The sequence below is a fragment of the Pholcus phalangioides genome, unplaced genomic scaffold (genome assembly GCF_987345545.1).
Source record: "Pholcus phalangioides strain wild (caught in Gottingen) unplaced genomic scaffold, Ppha-v1.0 ptg000007l_1, whole genome shotgun sequence".
In the NCBI taxonomy this organism is placed as follows: domain Eukaryota; kingdom Metazoa; phylum Arthropoda; class Arachnida; order Araneae; family Pholcidae; genus Pholcus; species Pholcus phalangioides.
The window spans coordinates 51159247-51172516 of NW_028301600.1; the positions used below are offsets into that span (position 1 = coordinate 51159247).

Sequence of the window (13270 nt, forward strand, 5' to 3'; positions counted from 1 at the left end):
GAACAAGCAAAAAATTTTATAAAAATTCCAATTTACATGGACCTCACAACCTAAAAAACTCCAATTGTTGGACAGAACATGCTGCTTCTTAGAACTACTTAGAATCATGTCATCATTAGAGTATTGTTTCCATGGATGTAGATATGGGGCATGCCCCCCCCCCCCCCAGCATCGAATGTAGCTGATTGATCTAATATATATGCGTATATATGAATTGCAATCATCATCATCATGCCTCCAGCAATCATCATTATGTGCCCTCCAGCAAACATCATCATGTGCCCTCTAGCAATCATCATTATGTGCCCTCCTCCCCAGACATTCAAGTCTATCGCCGCCTATGATTGTTTTCACTTTCACAAAAGTATAGGCCAAACTTGCATCACCACATGTGAGAAACATCACACAGTGATTGGAAGCCATTCATGTATCAAAAGGTGCCCTGGTGAGCTGATGAGTTAAGATGGCCCTAGCAATACCACTTCATTTGTAAGCATTTCTTTTAACTTTGAAGTTGTATATCAGACTTCTTCCTCCTGTAAATTACCATTCTTGGCCTACAGATTACATTATGAATGCCCAATTGGATGTAAGAAGCTATACTTCCCCAATCTTGTTAACAATTTCTTGCAGATTTTTGCTTACCTCACCATTATTTTTTATTAGCTGCCGTGATCCATGTATATGTAACGCAAGTACAAAAAGTTTTAAACATGCTAGTTTAGTCAATAAGTGTGTTTAATCATTTAATTATCATTGAATTAGAAATGGCTATGGACATTTTGAAAAATAAACTTAACTACTAACCAATTCTATATTTATACATAGAGTCTACATGCTTCACTGAAATGAACATTTTTCTTTTTAATATGCTTGTGGTGATTAACAGTGGTGCCATGTCATCATTTTTTGAACTTCGTACAAAAATGGAAATACTGTGATCAGTTTCAGCCCAATCTAATCTAAAAATAAATACAGAAATTTGATTAAACATGCTAGTTTGTTGATACTAAAGACACTATTTTAAAAAAGTCTAATTATAAACCTCATTTTCACTAATTAGAATTATTACAGTAGACACATTAAAATCCAATACTCTTCAGAACCTATGTGAGTCAAATTTTTTAAATTTTCAAATTTTGAATGAAACATTGTCCACTGTGAGACTACTCATTTTTCATTTGATCATTTTTGTTGTACAATGAGAATTTTCTGCTGATGAGAGCTAAGAAGACTGGGATCTACAGTTTACTGCTAGTTCTGAACAGAAGCATTCAAAGTTTTTTCCATATCTCCCCAAAGAGATTTGTATGCTAATTTCTTGTTGGTGAAAACTTCTTGCATATTCTTACAGTAGCAATGTATGAATTCCCCAGAGGAATGTTTCCAAAGTGCATGTGCTGCATGGTATTACTAACAATGTGTTTTTTGGTCATCTTTTCAATATTTCTATTGTACCTCCGTGTCAGGAAAGGTTTTGACAAGGATTGAGTGGGTGTTAAACTTGCAACACATCAACACATCCTTTGGTATTAAATGTGAGTGACATAACACAGGCTGCCTTTTCATTTTTCATTGATGAATAATATATAACAGATGTCAATTAAAAAAGTTATTATTTTTACATTTATATGCAAATCAAAATATAAATTAGGCAACTGGCTGATCAGAACTTCTTCTTTTTTATCACCTTCATTAGTGCTACTATTATGATTTTTTTGAAATCAAAAATGAGCTTCAGAAAACTTAATTATAGAACAAAATTAGGGAGAGAAAAATGTTCATATTTCAGGGGGTACAGATTTCAGACTTTCTACTACACCTAAAATCAAGTAACATCCAATCACACTAAAATTGTGCATGCTGAAAGCTATAAACTGCAACCCAACAAAGAGATGGTTACTAATTTTAAAACTGCACTTGAATTTATTTAAGAATATTATAAAACACAACGTGTACTCTGGATTATAATAAAAATTCAGCAAAAAATATTCTTGCAGTTTGTTGAAAACCAATAAATTATCAAATAAAAAAAATAAACAAATTCAAAAAAAAATTTCAACTGATTGTTCACATAACCTTGAGAAAAATATAAATATAAAACTTAGATGTTTCAAGACTACTTTGTGAAGAGCAGTTTTTTTTCCTATGGGGCCATTCAAGTATTACATAAGCAGATTTTTAGCCGTTTTTGACCCCCTCCCCCCCCCCCCTTGTCAGCAAAATTTCGTCAGCAGCTTAGAATATTTCATATCTTCAAAAAGGGTGATTGATGACGTAAGCAACCTTCAAACCCCCCTCCCCCCCTTGTCATCAAAAGTCAGCAAATCCGAAACCCCCTCCCCCCCCTCGATGCTGATGTAATACTTGAATGACCCCTATCACAAAATATTATACAAAATTTAGATTAATAAGAGATGATTCTAAATATGAGGTTAGGTCTAGAAAATGTGTAATAAACCATAGAGGTTGTGTGCAGACATTAGATTAAAATCTCCAAGGAGAGAAAATATTGCTCACTTTGGTAAGGAGGAATCTAAATTTCTTTCTACATCATTATCTGTAAAAAAAGGTTCCAATATATTTCCCATACTTGACAATGTTTTATTTTTTTACATAAATGAAGCAAATATAAAATGTTTACAAAAAACCAAAATTACTTTCTCCAATTTAATACATTTAGCAAATACCATAACTAACAGATGAACATTTTACCTGACTGTAGCCACATGGACGACAACTGTAAAGGACCAACAAAGCATTTTTGAAGCATTGATTCTGCATTCACCCACCTATGAATCTTTAAAATATTTTTTATCATTTTTCTGAGAAGACTCAAAATAAACTTTACAATAAATTTCAAGAGAAAAAAACAAATTTTCTATTTATATATATTTTATTTTTTTTACATTTTTGTAGAGTCAAATTGGTAGATGGAGAGACTAAAAACATTTTCATTACAAATAGGTACAGTAAGAAATAGATACAATTTCATTACAAATAGGTACAGTAAGAAATGGATACAATTTCATTACAAATAGGTACAGGGATAAGTAGGTAAAATTTCATTACAATGGTACACACTAACTTCCATGTAACGATAGTCTCTAGTCCAAAAGATTTCCCATAGCATATAATGTACATTAAATTAGAGACTCTATTTATAACAATAAATATCTTACAGCAATCATTTTCTCTGGTTTCTTAAAAATTGTTATATAGATATTTTTATCTACACTGTTATTTTCTCACATCTATAAAGGTTTCACTGTGGTACCTTAATTACCAATGTAATACCGGTAAGTTAATGCCCCTTACAAAACCTAATTAAAATTCTAGAAACGTTAGACATTTAGCCTGCACAAATTTTCCAGGACTTCAACTTTGCTTCTATCTTTACTGAATACAGTGATACCTCAGCTAACAAAGATGATTCATTCTGGAATCAAATTCATTAGCCAAAACAGGATTTCCCACAGGTTTCTATGGAAAATCATTTGATTCATTCCAAGTTTTGCCCTGTTTAAAGATAAGTTTTTAAAACACCAAGGAATGTTATAAAAAAGCAAAAATTGGCTGAAGGCTAAAATGAACAGCTTCAAAATTGAATAAGATAGAATTTACAGGAAGATGAGATACTTAGAGAGTTTTTTATTTTACATTATATACACAACGTCTTTAGTAGACTAAAGCTATCAGACCAGACAAGACCCAGACTCTGTCCATTCCGGGATATAAGCCCTTTACCCATGTGGGTCGGCCATGCTGGGGAGAGTAGACTAAAGCTGGTGTAGACGCAACCTAGTCGAGTTCATAAGTGTCCCCATAAATTTCTGATTTGGTATGTTCATTTCTGTATCTGATACATGTAGATAGAAAAGGTAACTCCTAGAATGTGTCCAGACTTTTGTGTCACTTTGATGCTAAGTCTTGCATTGAACAAGTGCTCTGAGAACATAGGCTTTCTTTTCAATGCATTTTCTATTTTGGGTAAATCTTTCATTTTACATGAAATGGTTCAAAAACTTTTAGACAGAGAAGTGGAAGTACATCTGGAAATAGATTCCAAGTATTCGGGCTCGAGTGACTAATTCTGATGACGATTGGCACAAAAATTTAACAAGGCTGTTTTATGTTAGCTAATGCATCCATATTAACAAAAATTTTTAAATTCTCAAATGTTAGCCAAATCCATATTCGTTAGCCAAGGCAGAAAAATCCCGAAAAAATCTTTGTTAGCTGAAAAATTCGTAATCTTGGGGCATTTGTTACCCAAAGTATCACTGTATTTTCACTACAGCTATAAATCAAACATCCTGAAATTAGACTGCTGTGTCTCAGATGAGAATCTGACTACAGTCTTTTGTTATACTTCTTTATTTGAACAAGCAGATTAAGACATATGGAATTTAATATCATGAATATGATAATGATAACAGCAATGTAGACAATGAATAAGATTTCCTCGAGCCAAGGGGCCATCATGAATTTTCGCACTGATTCAATGTTTCTCCAACACCAAATAGATGTTATATTTTTTAACATTAAGTATAAAAAACATAGGTTTACAAATACATTAATGTGTACACATATAAAGAGAAAGTAGTGATCAAAGAAATTAAATTAAAAGCTAGCTAACCTGATTGAAAAGCTCTGTGGCATCTTTTCCTGCTCCCTTCATCAACTCATCAGCCCCACCAGGATGATACTCCATATATGGAGTGACATTGTATACTTTTCCTGCGGGTATTTTACGTGTACATGATAGTATATAGCAAAACTTGAAACACATGGTGGAACCCCAATTTTTCATTCATATTTTTTGTTTTTACCAATTTAAAAAAAGTGTTTGGGTGGTCTCAAACTTTTCTGCTTTGTGTGTCTTTCTTAACATTTAGACCTATGTAACTCATCAAATTGGTGCTAGAGACGACACAACACTGGGGGTTCCACTATAACACTACAAAAGCAACAGAACATAAAAATATTAAACATGAAATGCAATGTTGTTAAAAAAATTTTTAGACGTTGCAACTAAACAAGTTAAAAACCCCTGTGCTAATTGAATAAATATATCATTCACAAAGACTTATTTACTAATATTCTAAACATCTCTCTCAATTTCATATGGTTAACCTTGGAATATTAAATTGCTTGATAGATATCAATAATGTTACCATAATATTTTAAATATTGCATTACTTCGGGTATTTGGAAGTACTTATTACCTTGTAAACATATCCATACATCATCACATTTGTTATGCTTCATCAGTTCTTCTACACTGATTGGCCTAATTTGGCAAGTTGTTGAAGACTGTTGAATCTTTATCCAGTCCATCAATGAACGTCCAGGTTTTAGAGAAATTTTGTTTCGTCCTAGATAATATTAAAAGAGGGTTGATCACACACATGTACAACTTTTTACTGATAACTAAATGCATTAACTTGCAAAATTTTGTTGAGCAATGTTTTTTATTGTAACATACCTTGTGTAATACATTTAGCCTTTATGTAAAATATAGAAATTTAAATAATGATATTAAAGAGAAAATTAATCAGATTTGTAAAAGGATTTGAATATTTGTAACTGTACCTATTTTATCAGTAGATGCCACATTGCATAGATTTCTTTTATCAACCTGTGGTGCCAAAAATTGCACTTCATTGTCAGGAATCTTTATGTCTTTTTTATCTTTCTCCATCTGGGGGATAATAGGAACCCCAGGCTTTGTAGTGCAACTACCCAGCTGTAAGCAATATAACACATTTTAAACTGAGCATACATTGTTAATAACTGAGCACCACTGATTACTCATCAACTTACTCTTGTATATTAGATTTTTTTTCCCCTTGATCAGCATTGTTAAATTAGAGGGCAGTCCACCATTTGTAACATACCTTCTCTAAAATACTGTTTCATAAAATTTACTAGCAAACATTTGAATAGAATGCATAAGCACAGGTAGACTTGAATGTCTGGGGGAGGGCATGATAATAATTATGACATCTGTGTATATATAGGGTGTCCTGTAAGCCCTAATGCGGCCTTTATCTCTTTATCTCATCAACCATTCGTTGTAGAGATATGGCTCTAGTTTGAAAAATGCTCAAAATGAACTCAAAAATCACCCTGTACCAGTTTTAAGAATGAAACACAGTGTGTAACAAAATAGAAAATCAAAATATGGACACTGTCTCAAAAAACCCAATTATAAAGTTGTTTCTCTGTCTCTTCTGAGGCCAACAAAAAAAATTCACATTTCTAAGTGCAATATTTGCTGAGATATTTTAATTCAAAAATTGGAAAAAAATTGGCCAAGAACAGCATGAAAGGAAAAAAAACATTGTCAGTTTGTTTATGCTGTTCTTTGCCAACATTTCCACGATTTTTGAATTCAAATATCTCAATGAATATGAGACAGGGCAACAACTTTCCAATTGGGGTTTTTTGGACAAGGTGTTTATATAAAAATTTAGATTTTTTTTTTTTTTTTTTTTTTTGTGACACACTGTGTTTTCACACTCAAAACTGGTTCAAGGTGATTTTTGAACAAATTTTGAGCATTTTTTAAACTGGAACCATTCCTCTATGACAAATGATTAATGAAATAAAGGCAGACTTTGAACTTACAGGACACCCTTTATACATTAGGTCATCCACATTCATTTTTGTTGCTGGGGGTGTGGAGGGAACACTACCCATGTATTTTCACCCATGTGATACAACACCTTCTACTTAAATTTTTTCTCATTAATTCAATTCAGTATTTAACTTAAATAAAAGTTAAAAATTCAATTATATTCTCTTTGGTTATACGTGGATATATTTTTGGGTATGTGTGGTATCACTCAGAATATATCGTTGGCATTCAGGCAGAAGTTGCTAAGTCCAAAAATTGTGATTTTGAGATAATTACCCCAGCGTCATCTTCAATTAATGCTCAACAGTCTGGTAAAGCTCATTAATGAAATTGAATTTTCTAAGCAACAGAGGTTTCCGTATTTCACCAAGTCTTGTAGGCACTTTTATCATCAGGCAGAATTCACTAAGTCCACTTAGCGATTTTTAGCAGATTTGGTCACGTTAAAGCAAAAGTCACCAAGTCAACCAAAAACCTTTTGATAGACTGCTGCAATTGGTTAGAATTTCCAATTAATAATTTCATGATATGAACAGTTAAGAACCGCGAAACAGTTATCTACTGTGGGAGTTCTTACTATTTTTCATATAGACTCAAAAGTTTAAATTGACATAATCCCAAAACTAGATTTTTGCTTTAACACCGACGATTTATGAGTCATCAAAAGGACTTGGTTATTTATATTATTAAGTTTTAATTCAAGCAGAGATGACCATTTTCAGTTAGTGAACTATTCTTCCAATAGAAGGCATTAGTTGCAGATCTTACTTGCACGGAAATTATATACAGGCCCGTAACTGGGGGGAGCAGGCAGGTCTGGTGCCCTGGGCACTGGACCAGAGGGGGCACAAATTTTATCCTTTAATTCCTCCTTCAACATTATAAAGAGGCACAAAAATATGTGCTTCCCCGGCTGATCAAGCATCTAGTTGCAGCCCTGATTGTACGTTACGTTTATGCATCATCACATTGGTAACTGTTGACTACTCGGCATGAAGCAAATGGTAAGCATGGTAGTTTAGAAATTGGAACATGCCTGCACAATTTTCTGCCCACACACGCCCAGGAAATAATGAAAAGGTGTCACTTTTCTCTAACACATATGGTAGCCAGATTCAAAAACAAAATACAGCAGCTTTATTGATGTATTTGATTCAAACGACTGACATTGAAATTTTAGAGTTAGGAATTTTTCTTAAATTCATTTTTCTATTTTATTCATTGCATTTTTACATATAACATTGTTACATGTTATATGTAACAATGATATTCTATTGATAATGACATCATCAGACATCAGCGGTCTACACGTATTGATCCTAAGTTTACTATATTGATTTACATTTGCAGTTTAAATGTGATTTGTATGCTGCTTATGTATTATTATTGAAGTTTAATTTTCACTTTATCTTAAAAACTGGAGCCAATCTGACAAAACTAATGCCAGATTTGGATTCAGTGACCTGAAGTCACCCTAAAAAAATCACTGAAATATTTTCAGCAATAAAATCAATATTGAGTAGTGTTATTACTGATTCAAAATAATTCATAGAATCAGTTGACAGTACATTTTGAACAAAAGTCACTAGGTCCACAAAAAAACCCTTTGACGGGCTACTGCAGTCGATTAGAACTTCCAATTAATCATTTCATGACTATATCTAAACATTTGTAAACCTGCTGTAGAAATTATAAATCTATAAAATAATTTTTACTATTTTTCATAATGATTCAAAAGTTTAATTTGCAATCTCAAAACTGCAATTTTGGATTTTGCTGACTTCTGCCTGAACGTAGACGATATTAACTAGTGCTTAACCTATTGCAACAGATTCTGTGTATGTATCCCCAGATTAATTTTTACAATCCATAGTCAACAGACAACAAAATAAACACAAAAAACAGTATATTTTCACCAAAATTTGTTTATTTTTAACAATTAGTCTTTAGTTTACATTTAAAAATTTTAACACAAATTTCAACCAAATTCAATGATCATTTCTCTCATTTAAAACCAATCCCAAAGCAGAACACTCATGGCCTGTAAAGAAAAAAGCAGCAAACAATCTCACCAATGTGAAGTCCTTGTCAGTTTTTGATTTCAGTCGAACGTTAAAGTCAGTCCAATCGCGTTTATATCTCTATAGTAAGTTCACCAATTGTGTCAGAACAGTTTATTGGCTCATTTGTTGATCCTCCATTCTGAGGGTTGATTCCAAAGCCCAGATCAGGACTGTCCAGTTTTCTTCAGAGAGAAACACACGGATGGATAAATCACTCGCAGCTTTAAATTGATCAGCTCTGTCTGTTGGTCAACTAATGAGAACAGTAATCACGTAGCTCATAGACTCATCATAGATCAATTATAAGGCAAAATCAGACCTCTGCAAGGACCTCGAATACAATATTAGATAATAAAACATCCGGACCTGCTGGTAGTAAAAGTGCCAAGGCATAGACTTAACTAATACTCTATTTCATTTCAGTTTAAATTCTAATGACCAAAGGTCAAATGTAAACTTAATGGTCGAGTACAAACAATAGACAAGAGTAGAAATATAACTCCAATCATATATAATATTTTTCCACAATATATGGATAACATTTTAGGGCACAACTTATTTACTGAAACATTCCATCTTGAGACAGGATAAGATTATATCATAAAAAATCATTTGCATGTTTCTACATGATCAAAAATATATTTTTTTATTGGCAACCATGATTGATAGGCCGGGATAGCAGAACATACAATCATTGGTGACAGATCATGAACAAACGGAACAAAAAGGTAAATATATTTTCTGACAAAATAAACAAAATAATTAATTTAAAATAATTATTTGATTGACTAAAGCCAGACCTTTGCACCGGAGAGTTTATGGTCATGTTACACTATGTTATTTCTATTCATCTTTTAGCAATTAATGAAAATATTGAATACAGTAGAGCATGTATTGAGTACAGTAAACCAGGTTCTGCTTAATCTGGGATGGCTAAGAATGTGTCCACTTTTTTTTTTCTTCTGCAGCAGTGATTTCAAAAATTTTCAGCCAAAATCCTTCAGCTTGTTCCAATTCTTGAAAAAACAATGCCTCTGTTCTTTTTCATTTACTTCAGTTTTAGACCACTCAATTTTACACCAGAGTGATACATCATGTGAAAAAGAGCGTAATTATATTACATAACTCAAGGGAATGAGAACATAGTTTCATGCATGGAGAAATGGATGGTGAAAGAAAACATGCATCTGTTTCTGCTTTTGTCTCAGATTTTATTGCACTTTTTGTCTTAGTGCGTTGATTCCAGGATGGACAGTCTGCTTATCCAGAGCTTTCAATAATCCAAATAGTTTACAGCCCTGATTAACTCAAATTGTCTGGGCTCTATTGTACACAACAAACATTGAGAAAAATTGATCAGCACCAAATTAACCTTTTTTACAGGTCAAATTTGATTAACACTTCTTATGCGGGCGATTCTCAGCTGCAATGATACAAGTTTTTTATCCTTTCTTCTAGGAGGGGTATTGCAAATAAGGACAAGCTTATTTTATACCTACACTCCTTATTTCATTTTTGCTTTTTTTTTCTCTATTTTATTTTTTCAACAACTTAAATCAGACAAAGGAAAAGAGACAAAAAAAAACCACTATTTTTTCTCTTTGTTTTCAAAAGAATTCCACACCTGGAAACTTTCTGCAGCTAAACTAAGCTGAAGAAGGAGTTTAAAATCCCAGTCAGACAAGATTTGACTGAGATCTCAGTTCCCTGCTTGCGATTTGTTAAAAGAAAGAAACTATACTGCACGTTCCCTATTTGCTCTTGCACCTTCCATAAATGCTTTCGATATACAGTTTCCTATCCTCAAAGTATAACGCTGCTGATATCAGAAAAGAAAAAAATGCACGGTCACCTTTGAACAAGTGAAATCTGTTTATTTGGGGCTCGTCGCCTCTGCTGAATTTTCAGAAAAAGGCAATCAACTGTTGAGTAAGTGTCCATTTGAAAATAGTCATCAGCAGACTTACTGCTTATTTTCATATCTGTTAACAATAATCCTGAAATTCATGGCTTTTGTGGCAATGATATGCATAAAAATTATTTTAGTAACATGTATTTACAGTGTATAAAAATTATGTGGATTAGATGGATAAAAATGTTTTTTTTTCAAAGATTTTGGGTTTGAGTCAAAGAGAAAATATCAAGTAATTGAAGTTGTATGTGGCATAAATGAGATATTTTTACATTAAAATGTATACGAATTGATTGCAATCAAAGAAAAAAGTTGTAAAAATGTGAGACTCTTATAAAAATAAGAGATGTATAAACAGGGTTACACTGGGGACCCCCGGCAGCAGGTCAGATGCTATTCTGACTAGGGCCTAGCTTGCTCCAGGATAATATGAAAAAGACAATCAGAAAAACAGCTCTGGAAGAAGAAAACCGCAACATCCATTTTGAGACTACTACATTGTTTGCTTACCAACAGTTTATGCAGTGTGTACTGAAGAGGGGAAAGACGGGGTGTTACTTCTTCCATTAAGAAATTTTAGTAATAAAGAAAGTAGGATGAAACATTCAATGTCAATTCCTATATGCGATTTCATCTCTGGCAAAAAAAAATAACGCTCCCACAAGGGGAAAAAAACCTATTGAGGGTGAACTTAACAAGGCTATCAGCAGAATCAGAGTGGAGGGTGCTCTGGGTGCTCAAACATCTACAGAAATTTATAAAGAAGGGTCCAAACACACCCAAAATTTATTCAGAAATCAAACTATCCTACAGGAAACTCGAGATGAGCACCCACAGGCTAAAAGCACTTCAGATATCCCTGAAGGCTATGAAAGCTCTCAAAAATGCCGAAAAATGTAATAAATAAATGCCAATAAATGAAACAGAAGATAATGTTCTTGGCAAAGTAAACCTCTCCTCGACTGTTATTTGTTTTTTTTTTTTTGCTCTGACTCACTATGTCTAGCACCAGAGCTGCAACTAGATGCTTGATCACCTGGAGCAAGTGCACATTTTGGTACCCACTTGTAATGTTGAAGGAGAGGTTTGAGAATAAAATTTGTGCCCCCTCTGGTCCAGCACCTGGGGCACGAGACCCGTCTGCTCTCCCCAGATGCAGCCCCGTCTATAAAGTTCACTGTCAAAATATTAGCCCCATATCCTGTATGTATGATTTCTTTCTATTTGGCATCACTTTCTCTGCATCATGACACTCTATGATAATGCAATCTCTGATAATGATACTCTATGACAGTGTTCTTCAATCTGTCATCCGGACAGGGTCGCAACTAAAAACTTAGTCAGCCAGGCAGGCTCGAATTTTGGCATACCCGAGTAATGTTGAAGGACAGGTTACAGAAAGAATTTGGTGCCCCCACTAATCCAGCGCCAGGAAACAACAGACACTGTTGCCCCCTCCCAGTTGCAGGCCCCAGGGGTCTATGAGAACTTTTTTAGGGGTCAGCAGAATCTCATTTTCATTTACTATCATTGTATAAATATGCATTTGTTAATGTAAAATCATATGTTATAGCTTCAGTATTTTATGACATGCAAATTGTAAAACACAATACATTTGATTTTGTGGGGTGGGAGAAGCCAGAAATTGACCTTCCCCACAGGAAGTCCACGAAACATTGACCACCACCACAAGGGGTCTGCGATGCATTGACCATCATTGTAAGGGGGTCTGCGACATAAAAAAGGTTGGGAAACACTGATCTATAAATGACCGAAATTCAGGCCCTTAATTTTAGGGAGGGGGGGGGGTCAGGGGGTTCGAAAAATATAAGAGAAATGTATAAACAAGGTGAAATATATGTATATACATACATTGAGTATATGTTTTTCACCTCCCCCCTCGGATAAAGTTGAAACGATGGGCCTGCCAAAATTATGATTAAAGCGAAATCTCAAATAAAGCTTATAAAAAACTAGAAAAATTAATATGAAACTGTTAGAAACCTCAAAATGCTCCAGAAAGAAAATGATTTGTGGAGGTAATACGTATTATAAAATCAGAGTGATGTTTATTTTACAGGAAAAATACTTTTTAGAATCACCTAAACGAAACCACAACTAGGACGGTCTTGACTTGAAAGGTACCTTCATGCATCTTCGGTCTTGAGGAAGCTGACCATATGTTTTGAGAAAATGCTCTCAATGAGGATTCTGAGCAATACGGGACATCACCGATCATTACTAAGGGGCCGTTCAAGTATTACGTAAGCAAATTTTTAGCCATTTTGACCCCTCCCCCCTTGTCAGCAAAAGTATTCCACACCTGGAAACTTTCTGCACCTAAAGTAAGCTGAAGAAGGAGTTTAAAATTCCAGTCAGACAAGATTTGACTGAGATCTCAGTTCCCTGCTTGCGATTTGTTAAAAGAAAGAAACTATACTGCACGTTCCCTATTTGCTCTTGCACCTTCCATAAATGCTTTCGATATACAGTTTCCTATCCTCAAAGTATAACGCTGCTGATATCAGAAAAGAAAAAAATGCACGGTCACCTTTGAACAAGTGAAATCTGTTTATTTGGGGCTCGTCGCCTCTGCTGAATTTTCAGAAAAAGGCAATCAACTGTTGAGTAAGTGTCCATTTGAAAACAGTC

General features: G+C 34.0%; 1 protein-coding gene across 3 annotated transcripts in view; it reads right to left on the reverse strand.

The window, feature by feature from the left end:
• LOC149085455 (cytochrome b5 reductase 4) overlaps positions 1-13270 on the reverse strand; it is a 50830-nt gene that overhangs the window by 22065 nt on the left and 15495 nt on the right. The window contains exons 1-7 of one of the 3 annotated variants that reach the window (XM_089233468.1): positions 12623-12743; positions 5596-5749; positions 5229-5378; positions 4640-4740; positions 2716-2800; positions 2521-2560; positions 808-962 (exon numbers count right to left, since the gene is read on the reverse strand). In XM_089233468.1, the coding sequence (XP_089089594.1) occupies positions 808-962; positions 2521-2560; positions 2716-2800; positions 4640-4740; positions 5229-5378; positions 5596-5704 (640 nt within the window). In that variant the 5' untranslated portion in view covers positions 5705-5749; positions 12623-12743. Of the gene's footprint in view, positions 1-807; positions 963-2520; positions 2561-2715; positions 2801-4639; positions 4741-5228; positions 5379-5595; positions 5750-12490; positions 12744-13270 lie in introns of those variants that run through there. The other 2 variants (XM_089233470.1, XM_089233469.1) reach the window with 2 other exon arrangements.